The 16,970-nt window shown below is 43.1% G+C and overlaps 1 protein-coding gene across 13 annotated transcripts in view; it reads left to right on the plus strand.

Annotated features, from left to right (window-relative positions):
* TNIK (TRAF2 and NCK interacting kinase) overlaps window positions 1–9,443 on the plus strand; it is a 107,765-nt gene extending 98,322 nt beyond the window's left edge. For 2 of the 13 annotated variants that reach the window (XM_075570793.1, XM_075570794.1), the window contains exons 30-33: window positions 1,868–2,017; window positions 3,635–3,794; window positions 4,230–4,369; window positions 7,223–9,441. In XM_075570793.1, coding sequence (XP_075426908.1) covers window positions 1,868–2,017; window positions 3,635–3,794; window positions 4,230–4,369; window positions 7,223–7,306 — 534 coding nt within the window. In that variant the 3' untranslated portion in view covers window positions 7,307–9,441. Of the gene's footprint in view, window positions 1–1,867; window positions 2,018–3,634; window positions 3,795–4,229; window positions 4,370–7,222 lie in introns of all 13 variants that reach the window. The other 11 variants (XM_075570792.1, XM_075570797.1, XM_075570795.1 and 8 more) reach the window with 7 other exon arrangements.
* Window positions 9,444–16,970: the final 7,527 nt, after the last annotated feature.

Consider the following 16,970-nt stretch of genomic DNA (forward strand, 5'->3'; position numbering starts at 1 on the left):
ATCTCTGTCCTTACTTCCCGACCCTACTTCCCATCCCCGTTCTTACTTCCCGACCCTACTTCCCATCCCCGTCCTTACTTCCCGACCCTACTTCCCATCCCCGTCCTTACTTCCCGACGCTACTTTCCATCTCTGTCCTTACACCCCGACCCTACTTCCCATCTCTGCCCTTACATCCCGACCCTACTTCCCATCTCTGTCCTTACATCCCGACCCTACTTCCCATCTCTGTCCTTACATCCTGACCCTACTTCCCATCTCTGTCCTTACATCCCGACCCTACTTCCCATCTCTGTCCTTACATCCTGACCCTACTTCCCATCTCTGTCCTTACATCCCGACCCTACTTCCTATCTCTGTCCTTACATCCCGACCCTACTTCCCATCTCTGTCCTTACATCCTGACCCTACTTCCCATCTCTGTCCTTACATCCCGACCCTACTTCCCATCTCTGTCCTTACATCCCGACCCTACTTCCCATCTCTGTCCTTACATCCTGACCCTACTTCCCATCTCTGTCCTTACATCCTGACCCTACTTCCCATCTCTGTCCTTACATCCCGACCCTACTTCCCATCTCTGTCCTTACATCCCGACCCTACTTCCCATCTCTGTCCTTACATCCTGACCCTACTTCCCATCTCTGTCCTTACATCCCGACCCTACTTCCCATCTCTGTCCTTACATCCCGACCCTACTTCCCATCTCTGTCCTTACATCCCGACCCTACTTCCCATCTCTGTCCTTACATCCCGACCCTACTTCCCATCTCTGTCCTTAAATCCCGAGATAGATTTTAAGGTTGGTCAGTATTAAGTTTGATGGGTTAAGGCCGTTAGCAGGGAAAGAGGAGGCAGAGGGATGTGGGAGATAAATCATTGATAGGGATGCTACAGTATGTGGTAATAACACAACACTACAGTATTTGCCATATAAATTAGCACAAATTGGATCCATAGAATTGGTCTTTTTTTAAAAAAAAAAATAATAATAATTTAAAATATGATGACAAAATATTAATATATATATATTTATAAAATATACATTTGCAGTATATGATAACCAAATAAATCCCAAAATCCTGTTCTGTGTGTGTGTGTGTGTGTGTGTGTGTGTGTGTGTGTGTGTGTGTGTGTGTGTGTGTGTGTGTGTGTGTGTGTGTGTGTGTGTGTGTGTGTGTTAGATAATTTATGGTGGGTGAAAAAGGTGGCGAAAAACCCTCCCCCATAAAGCATATAGCAAATAAAGAATATCACTTGTGAGCACATTCACATGTCTTAGGCAGGTCTGCAGCCCGGCTTTTCACCATTATCACCTCGCATACAGTGCTTCAACTGCAGCAAGGGATTGTGGGAAATGACATGTAAATGAGCACACAGTGTCACCTTTTGCCTCAAAGCAATTTTTCATGGAACCCTTGTGAGGCAAAAGGTGACAGTGTGCTCATTTGCATGTCATTTCCCATAATCCCTTGCTGCAGTACTTGCACTGCCCTTGCACTGTATGCTAGGTGATAATGGTGAGAAGCAGGGTTGAAGACCTGTCGAAGACATGCAAATGTGCTCACAAGTGATATTTTTATTTGATATATACTGTATGCCTGTATACGTTGAATTTGACAAACTTATTTAATGTATGACATGATTCACGTAAAAAGAAGAATTAAAAATCATTTGTTGTGCTTATTTAAAAATAACAATATTGTGTACTTAAGAACCACTTTTTACACTTGCCGAATGTCTGAATTTGAGACTTCAGAGTCCTGTGCCGAAAGGTTTGTCCTTCTCTCTGCAATGAGTTATTTATAATAAGGAAACACGAACGAGTGGATTATCTCTTCCTACATACAATGTCAATCTGTTCCAGTCCTTCACAGACCTCCAGCACCGCCCGCTCCTCTGTGACCTCACCGTAGAAGAAGGTCAAAGGTTAAAAGTCATTTTCGGGTCCAGCACCGGTTTTCATGTTATTGATGTAGATTCTGGGAATACGTACGACATCTACATCCCATCCCATGTAAGTATCGCATGTAACTGACATGTTACCATTCACAATACCTGCACAGCATCACACGCATGTTTGAAAAAAGCTCTGAATGACCAACCATGTACTGTACGTAAGTGCAAGCATGCTAAGGCCGCAAAACATATCAATAATAATAATATTAATAGTTTGTTCTTGTCTAGCGCTGCTAGTTTTACGTAGCGCGTTACAGAGGTCACAAGGAGCTCGCACCGGGAATTGAACACGGTTCGGTGCCAGTCCGTGTCGTTACTCACTGAGCCGCTCCTTCTCCAGATATGCAATCAAATGTTTTTTTGTTGTTCAATAAATCAGTTATGTAGTATTAGATAATAGTGAATTTTTATTTTTTTTATTCAACTCTTAATGCTATTTTGAATGAGTTTTAATATACTGATAATCCTTTGATTTGTGTAGCAGATTTTAACCCACCTCCCCAGTAGTGCAAGATTTTTGCAACACTTTCCTGTTTGATAATTTGTTGCCAATGTTTCCAGCAGTTTGAGCTGCAAACTGTAACAATAAATGTTAGCTTAGTAGTATAAGGATACATTGTAGTTGATGCATTACACTGACTGAAGCAGCCATTATGTTGGGCACACAATCAAGATTGTTACATATTTATAACAGGAGTACCAGACGGTTGCCAGCTTGGGTAAACATGCAGAATGATACATTGTCACATGTTTTACATATACAAATAAGAAAAGAAGGGGGGGGGTAGAAATATAGTCATTGCTGCTGTAAGATTCAGGCATAATGTTCAGAAACCGTTACCTGCAGGAGACACCGTTCCAATAAAACATTCGGTTTGTAACAAAAGATCACTGCGCAAAATCAGGAAAGTTTTCTCTTTTAAAGGAGCAATCCCAGCAATATCCTACGTGTGTGTTTTTAAATAAATCAGTTCTGCAGTATTAGATAATACCTTTTTTTAATTTATTTTTATTCAGTTCTTAATGCAATTTTTAATTAGTTTTTATATACTGAGCATCCTTTGATTTCTATAGCAGGCTTTAGCCCACCTCCCCAGCAGTGCAAGATCTTTGCAACTCTTTTCTGTTTGTGATAATTTGTTGCCAATATTCCCAACAGTTTGAGCTGCAAACTGTAAATAGATAATGTTACCATAGTAATGTAAGAATACATTGTAGTTGCTGAATTACACTGACTGAAGGGTTGATTGAAAGTGGAAGGCGGCCATTTAGTGAATCCTGGGAAACCGGATTTTGCTGATCGATCACAGGAAAACTAATCCATCGGCAGCTTAGATCATTCGTTTTCAATAAAGCTAATCAAATTCTGCATATATCAAAACAAAAATTAAGCTGCTTGGATTGCCTCTTTAATGCTGATTTTAAATGCAAAGATAAATTAAATGGTCTGTGTGCCGCTTACGTCCCCAGCGAATGTTGTAGGATTTGAATGCAGATTACTCTGAGGCAGGAACATACATTTTAACCCCTTCCTGCTAAAACCTGTCCGTGTTCCTTCCAGTAAAGGGACTTTTCTCTTGCCGGTTTGTGACACTGAACTTTGAGACTTGCTACTCTCTTGCTGTTAAAGTAGCACTGACGTGCGTCACACTTTGTCCCCCATTGTGATTGGCAGATCCAAGGCTACATCACCCCACATGCCATTGTTATCCTGCCTAAAACCGACGGCATGGAGATGCTCGTGTGCTACGAGGATGAGGGGGTGTATGTGAATACCTATGGCCGAATAACTAAAGATGTGGTGCTTCAGTGGGGAGAAATGCCAACGTCAGTAGGTAAGTTCCTCTTCCGATCTTGTCTCTTTATTGCATTGATGTAAACGGAGAAGATGGCGGTGGGATACCGTTCCACTGCTGCTCTACCACGCAATGTATACATCAAACTACCATACGTGACCTCAGGTTTTCAGGATATCAAAGACTGAACCTCGGTTTGAGCCACCTGTCCTGAAACGGGGACTAATCAAGCCACCTGTTATGAAGCTGGGATATCCTGAAAATCTGACCCGGGGGGGCGGTGGTTTGAGGACTGGATTGAGCACTCCCCAGCACGTCTCTTCCATGTATTGTGAGCCTTTCCCCAGTTCCCACAGCGTCTGCACTTTATTCCTGCGCAGGGAAACCGTAAAATTCATGGCTGCCCAAACATGCCTTTGCGCTGATCTTGGCGACCATTTCTTTGGACTTCCACCGTTCTTTTTTTCTTGGCAGCGTACATCCATTCCAACCAGATAATGGGCTGGGGAGAGAAAGCCATTGAAATCCGCTCGGTGGAAACGGGACACCTGGATGGAGTTTTCATGCATAAAAGAGCCCAACGATTAAAATTTCTATGTGAAAGAAATGATAAGGTAAGTGTGCATGATACTTACGGTGCATCTCTGATGGATGGAGTAGACAAATAGTACAGTACAATGCCAATAGTCCGCCTGCATTGTTGGATATATTCCGATAGTCCGCCTCCATTGTTGGATATATTCCGATAGTCCTCCACCATTGTTGGATATATTCCGATAGTCCACCTCCATTGTTGGATATATTCCGATAGTCCGCCTCCATTGTTGGATATATTCCGATAGTCCTCCACCATTGTTGGATATATTCCGATAGTCCGCCTCCATTGTTGGATATATTCCGATAGTCCGCCACCATTGCTGGATATATTCCGATAATCCGCCACCATTGTTGGATATATTCCGATAGTCCGCCTCCATTGCTGGATATATTCCGATAGTCCGCCACCATTGTTGGATATATTCCGATAGTCCGCCTCCATTGTTGGATATATTCCGATAGTCCGCCACCATTGCTGGATATATTCCGATAGTCCGCCACCATTGCTGGATATATTCCGATAGTCCGCCTCCATTGTTGTATATATTCCGATAGTCCGCCTCCATTGTTGGATATATTCCGATAGTCCGCCACCATTGTTGTATATATTCCGATAGTCCGCCTCCATTGTTGGATATATTCCGATAGTCCGCCACCATTGTTGGATATATTCCGATAGTCCGCCACCATTGTTGGATATATTCCGATAGTCCGCCACAATTGTTGGATATATTCCGATAGTCCGCCACCATTGTTGGATATATTCCGATAGTCCGTCACCATTGTTGGATATATTCCGATAGTCCGCCACCATTGCTGGATATATTCCGATAGTCCGCCACAATTGTTGGATGTATTCCGATAGTCCGCCACCATTGTTGGATATATTCCGATAGTCCGCCACCATTGGGACTTGCGTGGTGCCGGATTGTTGGATATTACAGACTATTGGGTGTCACTCCTAGCAGTACCCAGAGACACTTTAACTTCACCTTTTTACATGTTATACAGGGGTATGATATTTATAAGTACAGTAACTGATGTAGCCTACATAATAATAATAATAATAATAATAATAAACAGTCATTGTGTAAATAAACTTCTGTTGTACAGTAGTAGTAGTACAGTACTAATAAAGCAATACCTTCAAATACAGTATTTTACTCCCCAATATTTTAGCGATGATGTCAGAAGTGACGCAGAGCAGCACATTATTGTACAGTATTCACTTTTTAAACTTAAAATGGCGAACCAGCATGCAAAGCAGCAAAAGACTCTCACTGCTACCAAAGCTCATCCAGCTAGTGAGTGCGCAGTCCGACGCCGAACCATCAGGAGCTCCGCACTATATAATGGCGGACTATCGGAATTGTAATGTAGATATATTATCGGATTACCATACAAACTGTGAAGTCTGCTGTGTTTCACTTACGTTTTGGGCCGTTTTAATCTCTCCCAGCCTATGGCATTTTAACAAAATATTTATGGCATTTACATTTTGACAACAAAAGGAGATCACTCCATTCCTGCATCTTCTTAGTGACATCTGGGTGGTGTTAAAGCTGTAATCCCTGCTCTTTTATTTACCCAGGATTGAACCAGGGGGTCTTCGGAGCTGAACTGCATGAATCTCAGCTCCAGGGACCCCCTGCTTCCGGAGATCCCTCAGGCCGTGCGTATAGTGCCCGCGACGGGCGACGCCGCCCAAAAAACAAATACATTGCCGTCGCTGCGTGCGCTTATAGTAAGTGCGAAGGCGACAATGCGATGGAGCGACGTCGCATCGCGGATTTTGGAAGCCGGGAATATTTGATTTTTCAAGGGCTGTCGCCTCATGTGACAGCCCCTGAACCAATCAAATGCCCGGAAGCCCGCGACGCCGCCACAAAGGGACATACAACTTTCGCTATCGGCGACGGGTGACAGCTGTCCGGTCGCGGGCACTATACGCGCGGCCTCAGAAGTAGGTGCCTGTAGCCACGCAGGGATCATGCTGGAGACCCCCTGATTTAATCCTGGGTAAAAATAAATAAATAAATAAGTTCTTGGTTTGCTCATTTAATACCTTTTCTACATATTCAATTGATTATCAAAGGGAAAAAACCCTCTGACAAAGTGGTCTAATTACTCAGAGAATAATCTATATATTTCAAACGTGTGACCCAGAAGTAGCGTGTGGCTATGGTCTCCCTAGCCTTATTAAACTGTCCACTTCTTCCATCCCTTCCTGCAAAAGTAATACTTGTTTCTTCTGCTGAAGAGTACTGTGAGAATCATAACAAAAATGTGTAATGCCGCGTTCATGCTCAGCGCGGACGCGCAAGCAACCGCATGCCTTAAGGCAATGATCGCGGCCATACAGCGTGATGTGGTGTGGTTCAGCCACTGAGGGCGAACGGCTCACGTGACATTGCCGGGAACGCCTCTCGGCACGCCCCCTGTCGCGCAATCCAACAGGCCATGTAAACGCTCCAGCAACAGGCGAGCGTGACGCCACTCGCTCGCTCGCAGGGGAAGCATGGACGCAGCCTAACGCAGATCCCGGGATATGGAATTTTACCTATACCTGTAAATGCCATCTGTGGTCTACAACAGGGGTGCTCAAGACCCCTCCCCCCCCCCCCCCAACAGGTCAGGTTTTAAGGATATCCCTGCTTCAGCACAGGTGGCTCAATCAGATGGAGCCACCTGTGCTGACGCTGGGATATCCTGAAACCCGGACCTGTTGGGCGGTCTTGAGTACTGAACTTGAGCGCCACAGGTCAACAATCACCAATCAACTTTAAACATGTATACAAAACTTTTTACTATTTCTAGGAGTGTTGGTGGAAAAACGTCAATTTTACCGGTTTTATTATTGTCTTAACCAGGTCTTCTTCGCGTCTGTGAGGTCCGGCGGGAGCAGTCAAGTCTTTTTTATGACACTGAACAGAAATTCCATGATGAACTGGTAACACGAACCCACCAAGCACTTCTCTCCGTGGCATTATTTCTAAACTACGTTTGGGTTTGCAGACGTGCACAGCCTTCCAGAACAAAACTACTGATCTCGGAGCGGCCGCGGATTCTCGTTCTTGCACTTCTACGATACAGGAGAATTTGGTGGAAGTTTCCAAGAATGCAGCCTCCCCCTGTCCCGGTCCCCATCCCCCCTCCCCATCCCCCCCCCCCCCCCAGGCAAGAATACAGACGTTGCACTTCCAAACTGGGAAAATTAAGGATTCGAGGCCTCCCGACTGAGCTGTGTTATAGTGGCTTGTGAATTTTACCTTTTCATTGTGTCTTACTTTGTAAGAATGGGGAAAAGAAGAAAGTGTTGACATTGAGCCAGTTGTTGATTTCTGTCTGCCTGCTCTAGCATTATATATATATATAAATATACATATGTTGTAAAATTTTCAAGTAAAAAAAAAATAATGAGACAGCACAATAAATGTACCTTTTCTCGTTTGCTGAAGGCCAAGGCTGCATAGCTTGGGTCGTTTTAAAATCTTTTGCCTTCACCAACTGGACTTGTTGCTTTTTCACAGCAACTGCCTAATGAATTTTTAATGGGAATTAAGTTTCCTCTTCTTTTGGGAAACGTATTTTAAATGGCTAAGCTACTAGCCGTAGTCTAAAGAAATCCATTTGTCAATCTGTCAGTCCATATATTGTATGGATATTTACATAATGGTGTCTGTTGATAAAGGGTAGTAAATATCATTTGGGAAATAATCTCAAACACAGTGGGAATTGTCAGCGTTGTATTCCCTTTTGTATATTACGCAACAGGTTCGGGCAAAACAGACGGGGAGTATACGTGAAATTAGTTTGAATTGATCGTTTATCCTCCAGAGTCTCTAATTGGGCGTCTCATTTTTCTCATGTGTTCAGCTGCACAGATAGTGCCCGTGTGGCAATAAGATGACTACAGTGTTTCAATACAGCGTGACATCGCAGTGATAAATAATGATCAGACTCCATGAGGCTGTCACCTGTCAGTGAAAAATGTGACCCTCTGTTCAGCCAATGGAAAACCGAATGAAAACACCCAAAGTTTACAAACCTCAAGCTTTGCCTGCCAATATTATAAAGACGGATAGACGTTGTTTTCGGCCCGAATTACCCAACAACGTACAGTGAACAACCACATCTGCAAAAATAAAAAAATATATATGTATGTACTTAGTTCAGGTGAAATGTCCTTACACACAATTTCTCTAATAATTTAAAGATAAAGTAAGTGTATTAGAACAGGTATTCTCAACTCCAGTCCAAGACTCCCCCACCCCCCACACAGGTCAGGTTTTCAGGATATTCAGCACAGATGGCTTAATCTGTCACTGCTTCAGCATAGGTTGCTCAGTCGAAGATTGAGCCACTGATTGAGCCATCTGTGCTGAAGCAGGGATATCCTGAAAACCTGACCTGTTGGGGGCGTCTTGAGGGACTGGCGTTGAGAACCCTGTAGCAGAAGTTTATTTTAATAGCTACAAGCATGGCTGCCTTTGGTAAGGGGGTGATACATGCCGAAATCTGTGAGGCGCTTTTTTTTTTTTTTTTTTTTACCTACCTCGTATTTTTTTGGGGGGGGGGGGAGAAATATCTTCTCTCTTTGTTCATCACAACATTGTTACTTCCCTGAGCACCTGCAGCGCTGTGCGATCCGTCCACATTATACGGCTAATAAAGTGACGTCTTGCCCTTTTGGTTCTCTACAAACCTTACAGAGAGGTGAGTTTCCGCCGTTTGCATCGAGTAAAAGGTTTCAAGAAGTGCAAACCTCTTTTTACATTTTATTTGAGCCAACGACAAAACTACGAGGCACAAATGTTCGAAAACAAAAGCCGTGTATTGATGGGAGACAAATAAAAGCGACTCATTAATAATTTGGTTGCAATTAGTTCTGTTTAGTGGATGTGATTGTATTGCGCCAGGGGTTTCTTACCTTAATCCTGTCGCCAACCGATGAACCTTTTTAAAGTGAAACATTCAGAATACACCGTTTTAAATTATTATTTTTTTTATTGTGGGGTTTCGGGTACAGTTATGAAATAAAAGGGAATTATTGTGTTTGAACAAGACTGCTTGCAAATGATTTTTATTTTTTTTTAATATCGGCTGACACTGTTTTCATTGCACAGGGATATTGGTGTATTGAAATGAGAAAGCATTTAAGTTGTGAAATAACAACGAAAATACAGTAATAGTATAGCCATATCCTGCTAGTAGTATTGGTAAACAATCTTATACTGCAGGGGGGCTCAACAGCTGTCCTCAAGACCCCCCAACAGGTCAGATTTTCAGGATATCCCAGCTTCAGCACAGGTGGCTCAGTCAAACTGCGCTACCTGTGTTGATGCTGGGCCTGATAGAGCCACCTGTGCTGAAGCAGGGTTATCCTGAAAACCTGACTTGTTAAGGGGTCTTGAGGGCTGGAGTTGAGAACCCCTGGTGTAGACAATAAACCTCTTTTATTGAAACAGCAAGAAGAAACCACCAATGATGCACGAAGTGTCCTTCCGTGTGGCAGCAAAAGCCATGAATAATGGCAAGACCGCAGAGGATGCTGGGAGAACACCGGACGCCTGGAATGATGCTGGGGAAGCTCAATAATCCAATCCAAAATATTACATTTACAGTATAAACCACCTATAAGACGCCAAGGCAAATTTACTACCTAATGACAACTGATGTATATGCCAACTTAACTCCACCTTCTCTGGTAATAAACCTTAATAAAACATATACTGTACGTCCACAAAGCCACTTGCTGGCATCTCAAACTCTCCAGAAAGAAAGACAGCACTTTGTCCGAGTCCTTGCTTGTATTGGGAATGAAATTGCAAACACTTGCATTTGCTAAAGATAGAGGAGTATTCATAGTAACAATGCTCTGTACTGGGATCCGTGTATTCATAGTAACAATGCTCTGTACTGGGATCCGCGTATTCATAATAACTGCTCTGTACTGGGATCCGCGTATTCATAGTAACAATGCTCTGTACTGGGATCCGCGTATTCATAGTAACAATGCTCTGTACTGGGATCCGTGTACTCATTGTAACAATGCTCTGTACTGGGATCCGTGTACTCATTGTAACAATGCTCTGTACTGGGATCCGTGTACTCATTGTAACAATGCTCTGTAACGGGATCCGTGTATTCATAGTAACAATGCTCTGTACTGGGATCCGTGTATTCATAGTAACAATGCTCTGTACTGGGATCCGTGTATTCATAGTAACAATGCTCTGTACTGGGATCCGTGTACTCATTGTAACAATGCTCTGTACTGGGATCCGTGTATTCATAGTAACAATGCTCTGTACTGGGATCCGCATATTCATAGTAACAATGCTCTGTACTGGGATCCGTGTATTCATAGTAACAATGCTCTGTACTGGGATCCGTGTATTCATAGTAACAATGCTCTGTACTGGGATCCGTGTACTCATAGTAACAATGCTCTGTACTGGGATCCGTGTACTCATTGTAACAATGCTCTGTATTGGGATCCGTGTATTCATAGTAACAATGCTCTGTACTGGGATCCGTGTATTCATAGTAACAATGCTCTGTACTGGGATCAGTGTATTCATAGTAACAATGCTCTGTACTGGGATCCGTGTATTCATAGTAACAATGCTCTGTACTGGAATCCGTGTATTCATAGTAACAATGCTCTGTACTGGGATCAGTGTATTCATAGTAACAATGCTCTGTACTGGGATCAGTGTATTCATAGTAACAATGCTCTGTACTGGGATCCGTGTATTCATAGTAACAATGCTCTGTACTGGAATCCGTGTATTCATAGTAACAATGCTCTGTACTGGGATCCGTGTACTCATAGTAACAATGCTCTGTACTGGGATCCGTGTATTCATAGTAACAATACTCTGTAACGGGATCCGTGTATTCATAGTAACAATGCTCTGTAACGGGATCCGTGTATTCATAGTAACAATGCTCTGTACTGGGATCCGTGTATTCATAGTAACAATACTCTGTAACGGGATCCGTGTATTCATAGTAACAATGCTCTGTAACGGGATCCGTGTATTCATAGTAACAATGCTCTGTACTGGGATCCGTGTATTCATAGTAACAATGCTCTGTAACGGGATCCGTGTATTCATAGTAACAATGCTCTGTACTGGGATCCGTGTACTCATTGTAACAATGCTCTGTACTGGGATCCGTGTATTCATAGTAACAATGCTCTGTACTGGGATCCGTGTATTCATAGTAACAATGCTCTGTACTGGGATCCGTGTATTCATAGTAACAATGCTTTGTACTGGGATCCGTGTATTCATAGTAACAATGCTCTGTAACGGGATCCGTGTATTCATAGTAACAATGCTCTGTACTGGGATCCGTGTATTCATAGTAACAATGCTCTGTACTGGGATCCGTGTATTCATAGTAACAATGCTCTGTACTGGGATCCGTGTATTCATAGTAACAATGCTCTGTACTGGGATCCGTGTTTGTTCCTTAGTTTTTACAGCATTTGACAAATTTCTGCTAATCTGGATAAACTCACATTTAGCGTGGGAGAAAATAGAGACATATTATAGATGTTGGAAACAATGTTTTCTTGGGTCTAACCTGATGAATTTGCTACATTTTCCTCTTTGATGTGTACATAAATTGTATTTTATTCTCATAGGTTATAGTTTGCTTTCTGAAAGCTGTCTATTCACAGCCCTCTATAAAACCTCTACATATTCTTAAAGGTGCAATCCATGCAATATTCTACATGTGTGCTTTTCATAATTAATTAGTTTTGTCATATTAGATCATACTTATTACATTATCTTATAAACATTCAACTCTTAATGCTATTTTGAATGAGTTTTAATATACTGAACAGTAAACAGCCTTTTGATTTCTTTAGCCCACCTCCCCAGCAGTGCAAGATCTTTGCAACACTTTCCTGTTTGTGATAATTTGCTGCCAATATTCCCAGCAGTCCAATCCACGGTAATGTGGTGCTCAGTCACAATATGTACTAGCGTGGAGCCCTTTCCACGTCTTAAGAACACATAATGTCTTCAATAAACCATATCTCCAATTCAATGATAGTAGTGTTAATATGCCTGGGAGGGTTAAGCGCTTAGTGGTACATAGCGCGACGTATTAAACTCCCCTCAACATATAAAGCAGAAATATGACAAGGTAACAATCATAATGGCTACTGCCTGTTACCTTGTAGACGCCCTCTCCAAATGTGGCAAATCCGTAGAGCGTGCAACGCGTTGAGAAGGAATATCCAGGAAGAGTCTGTAAAAACCGAAGCACCGCAAAAGCGACACAAAACCCGGAGGATCAGGGACGCTCCCATACAGATACAGAATCTAATCCGCTCGCACGGACAGCTTGAACAGATTTTAAAAAAAACCTACGCGTTTCGAATGCCCTGCGCTTTGCCAAGGTCTTGATAAAGCGCAGGGTGCGTGAAACGCGTAGATGTCTTTATCTGCCCAAGCTGTCCATGTGAGCTGATTAGATTCTATATCTTTATGGGAACTACCCGTCTCTGATCCTCTGCCGAAAACGAACACGGATAAAGCAGCACAAAAAAAAACAGTATTCCCAGCAGGCTGAGCTGCAAACTGTAACAATAGATCAGGTTACCTTAATAATATAAGACTACATTGTAGCTGCTGAGTTACACTGACTGAAGCATTGATTTTGAAACAGAGAGGCCATTTAGTGAACCCTGGGAAGCAGGATCCTTGCTGATTTATCACGGGAGAACGAATCAATCAGCAGTTTAGTTAGCAATTAGTTTTCCACAAAGGTCATCAAAGGCTGCATATATTAAAACATTATTTTAATTAATTTTTTTAAAGTGCTGTTTGCATTTCCTCTTTAACAGTGTAGCAATGAGGTGACTTATTCCAGAGCAGTAAATACTGTATATGTATCTTTTGAGTGTCTGCCTGGATAACGGAACACATTGAAATCTTTGTGTTGCAACCTAAATATAACTGCTCCCGTCTTGAACACAAACTGCTCTGAACTATACTGTATCACTATGAACATGAATTGCTTTGAATTACATTATATTGAGACACGCCACTGTCTTGATCTGCAGTAATATACAGGGTTTAGACAGTGGCAATTAGGTTTTTGTCTTCCCACACTTTGAGTACTTACTCCTGTGTATATCAGGATCTCTACATGTATTTAATTTGTATATATCATGTTGCTGCTTCTATTTTAACATAAAATAAAGGTTCCGTTTGGTTTGTTCACCTACTCCAGGTGTGCTCAAATTCAGTCCTGAAACCCTCCCTAGTAAGTCAGGTTCTCAGGATATCCCTGCTTCAGCACAGGTGGCTCAATCAGAGGCTCAGTTTTTGACAGTCAAAAGACTGAGCCTCTGAGCCACCTGTGCTGAAGCTGCGCTAACATAAAAAGCCTGGTGACCCTTGAGCACTGGAGTTGCCCACCCTGGGCTAGGGGAATGATTGAATGAGGGGGTGTTTGTGCAAGGCCTATTAGAAACAAGTTTGTGCTTGATTTCCAAATAAATAAAGTAGCCCCGTTTCCTTTACCCTGCTGTTCCCTGTGGATATACAGTGAAGTTCTTAAGGGGCGTCATGCCAGTGTCTTTTATGGGGTTACCTGTACGTCATGGCACTGTGCTCGTTTTCTTGGGGTGGAACCAGGGGACCTTCCCCTTGCGTTGACTGCACCAGAATGACGTCCGGATCCTGTGATAGCGCAGGCGCGATCACGTGTGCAGGAAATACCGGGGTCTTGCGCCGCCAACACTGAAGGGGTTAAACCCGAGTATCGCTACATACAAAAGACAATAAGGTTGCTACATTCTTTACTAAATGTTTTGATGGCTGCTGCCAAGGATTGCACCCTTTAAACTAACCCCTTTTCTGCCAGCAGAGCCAGTGATTTATATTATAGGTTAAAATGGACACATTTTGGTTTCCCCTTATCCCACCGTGTCCTCATCAGAGAGCCAATAAAAATGTGGGGAGGGGGGACTGTGGCTGCACAAGCACAGCCGAAGGCTAGGTCCCCGGTCCCTGCTGCAGCGTGCGCTGCAGTGTGCACTGCAGGGACAAGAACTGCCCCTCAATGGGAGCAAGCCCACTACCTACGGTGGCCGCCACGCCGTGCGGCCAGATTTTTCTGAAGACAGTAGAACTGGTGACGGAGCGCTGGCCACGCACCCTGGTGGTTCAGCCAATGAGGATGAATCTGCCCCCCCCCCCCAGTCTTTCCCCCCGCAGCGCTGCACAGACCGGGGAACAGAGCTGCAGGCGCGTGTGTAGCGCCGACACCGGGCCCGTACGGCCCCAGTTCTCCCGGCTGCACGCGCGCCTGGCGGCAGGGTGGTGCATACAGTGACTACAGCCGCGATTGACGGTCTGTAGGGGGGCGGGGCGGGGCCATGACGGGGCATATCTGCCATTGGCTGCGCGTCACCACGTGACCGGGTCGCGGCACAGGAAGGCAAAATTCTTGTCTTTCCGGCTAGCGTATGCGTCACAGCGCTTTGCGCATCCACACACTCAGTCCCTGGGGCCTGCCCCATAGAGGGCTGTGCTGTGGTGTGTGCCGGGCACGCCGTAGCGCCCGCTGCCGTGACCGAAGTGAACTAATTCCAGTGACATGTTTAAAGAGGCAGTACACGTGGCACTTTAAAAAAAAATATATATAAATTTGTTTCCATATATGCAGCCTTTGATTACCTTTATTGAAACAAATTACCTAAGCTGTCGATTTGATTCATTCTCCTGTGATCGATCAGCAAAGATCCTGCTTCCCAGGGTTCACTAAATGGCTGCTTTTCAATCAATTCCTCAGTCAGTGTAACGCAGCAGCTACAATGTATTCTTATATTACTAAGGTAACATAATATATTGTTACAGTTTGCAGCTCAAACTGCTGGGAAGATTGGCAACAAATTATTACAAACACAAAAGTGTTGTGAAGATCTTGCACTGCTGGGAAGTTTTAACCCCTACTATAGAAGTATTATCTAATACTACAGAACTAATTTATTTATTTAAAAAAACACATGTAGGATATTGCTTGCTCATTTATAGGGCCTCATCTGGGTAGTTGATGCCTTTCTTTTTTTTTAACCCAAATCTGGCACTTATACACGTTAGACTTGGGAGGCGTTTGATTCCCTCTGACTGTTCCCTTGTGTGTGATGTCACTGTGTGATGTCACTGTTTGCTCAGCAAGTGTTTGTGCCGCCAGAGTTCCCCCTCCCCACCTCCCCTTATCTGTATCGGCTCTCTGATAAGGACACTTGGGATAAGGGGAAACAAAACACTTGATCGACAACCACTTCTCCATTCAGAAGCCCCCCCAAGAAATTCTACTTTTAACAAATTTCCCCAAAAATTAAATCAGCCAAATGTTTGCTATTAACATGGTTAGATTTCTTCAGACTTGTTACATTTTCGCTTTCAGGCGATGTGGGATTGCACCTTTAAAAACGAGTCTGAGAAATATGAAGGCGTTTAAAATGATTTTTGGGACCTTTCCTGGTATTGTTTGTAAACATTGTAACATGAAATTGGATAGGGGCTGATCTGGCCCCTGGCTGTGGCCCCTGCAGTTCCAGCTGGTTATTGATATGGGCAGGATACATGACAATCTGTTTACCTTTTCCTTGGGATGGAACAAACAAGATGAACAGTCAGCCCCCCACCTCTTCACAGTCAGCCCCCCACCTCTTCACAGTCAGCCCCCCACCTCTTCACAGTCAGCCCCCCACCTCTTCACAGTCAGCCCCCCACCTCTTCACAGTCAGCCCCCCACCTCTTCACAGTCTCTGTTGTGAGTGGAAACTAAGGAACGTTTGCAGACTACCAAGAATGATGAAAGTACTCATCCTCATTAATTATTTTCAACAGCTTCAGTTGGCTGGCTTTACCTTTATAAACACATCCCTGCAGTTAGTTCTGGTTCTATGTAGGACTGTGTGACTGTTTTAATCATCTTGTTGTTTTAAAGAAGTAATCCAAGTGGCACTGAAAATAAAAATAATTTTTTTTTGTTAAATACATGCAGCTTTTGCTTACTTTCATTGAAAACTAATTACCTAAGCTGCTGATCGATTCGTTCTCAGCAAAGATCCTGCTTCTCAGGGTTCACTAAATGGCGACCTTTCAGTTTCAATCAATCCTTCAGTCAGTGTAACTCAGCAGCTACAATGTATTCTTATATTACTATGGTAGCATTATCTATTGTTACAGTTTGCAGCTCTATCTGCTGGGAACATTTGCAACAAATTATCACAAACATGAAATTGTTGCAAAGATCTTGCACTGCTGGGTAGGTGGGCTAAAAACTGCTATAGAAATTAAAGGATGTTCAGTATATTAAAACTCATTAAAATGGCATTAAGAGTTTAAATGAAAAAAAATGATCTAATACTACAGAACTGATTATTATTATTTTTTAAAACACATAGAATATTGCTTGGATTGCCCTTTGGCTATCACAGGTGCTAGCAACAATTTGCAATATAATACATTTTTGTCCCCACTTCCACATACATTGTTACAATTAAGGCCAAATAAGAAGCTTGAACCAAAGCAGATGATTTCCTGAATTCATGAAAAAATTACCTTCTGTGCA

Source organism: Ascaphus truei, chromosome 14, assembly GCF_040206685.1.
Source record: "Ascaphus truei isolate aAscTru1 chromosome 14, aAscTru1.hap1, whole genome shotgun sequence".
Lineage (NCBI taxonomy): Eukaryota > Metazoa > Chordata > Amphibia > Anura > Ascaphidae > Ascaphus > Ascaphus truei.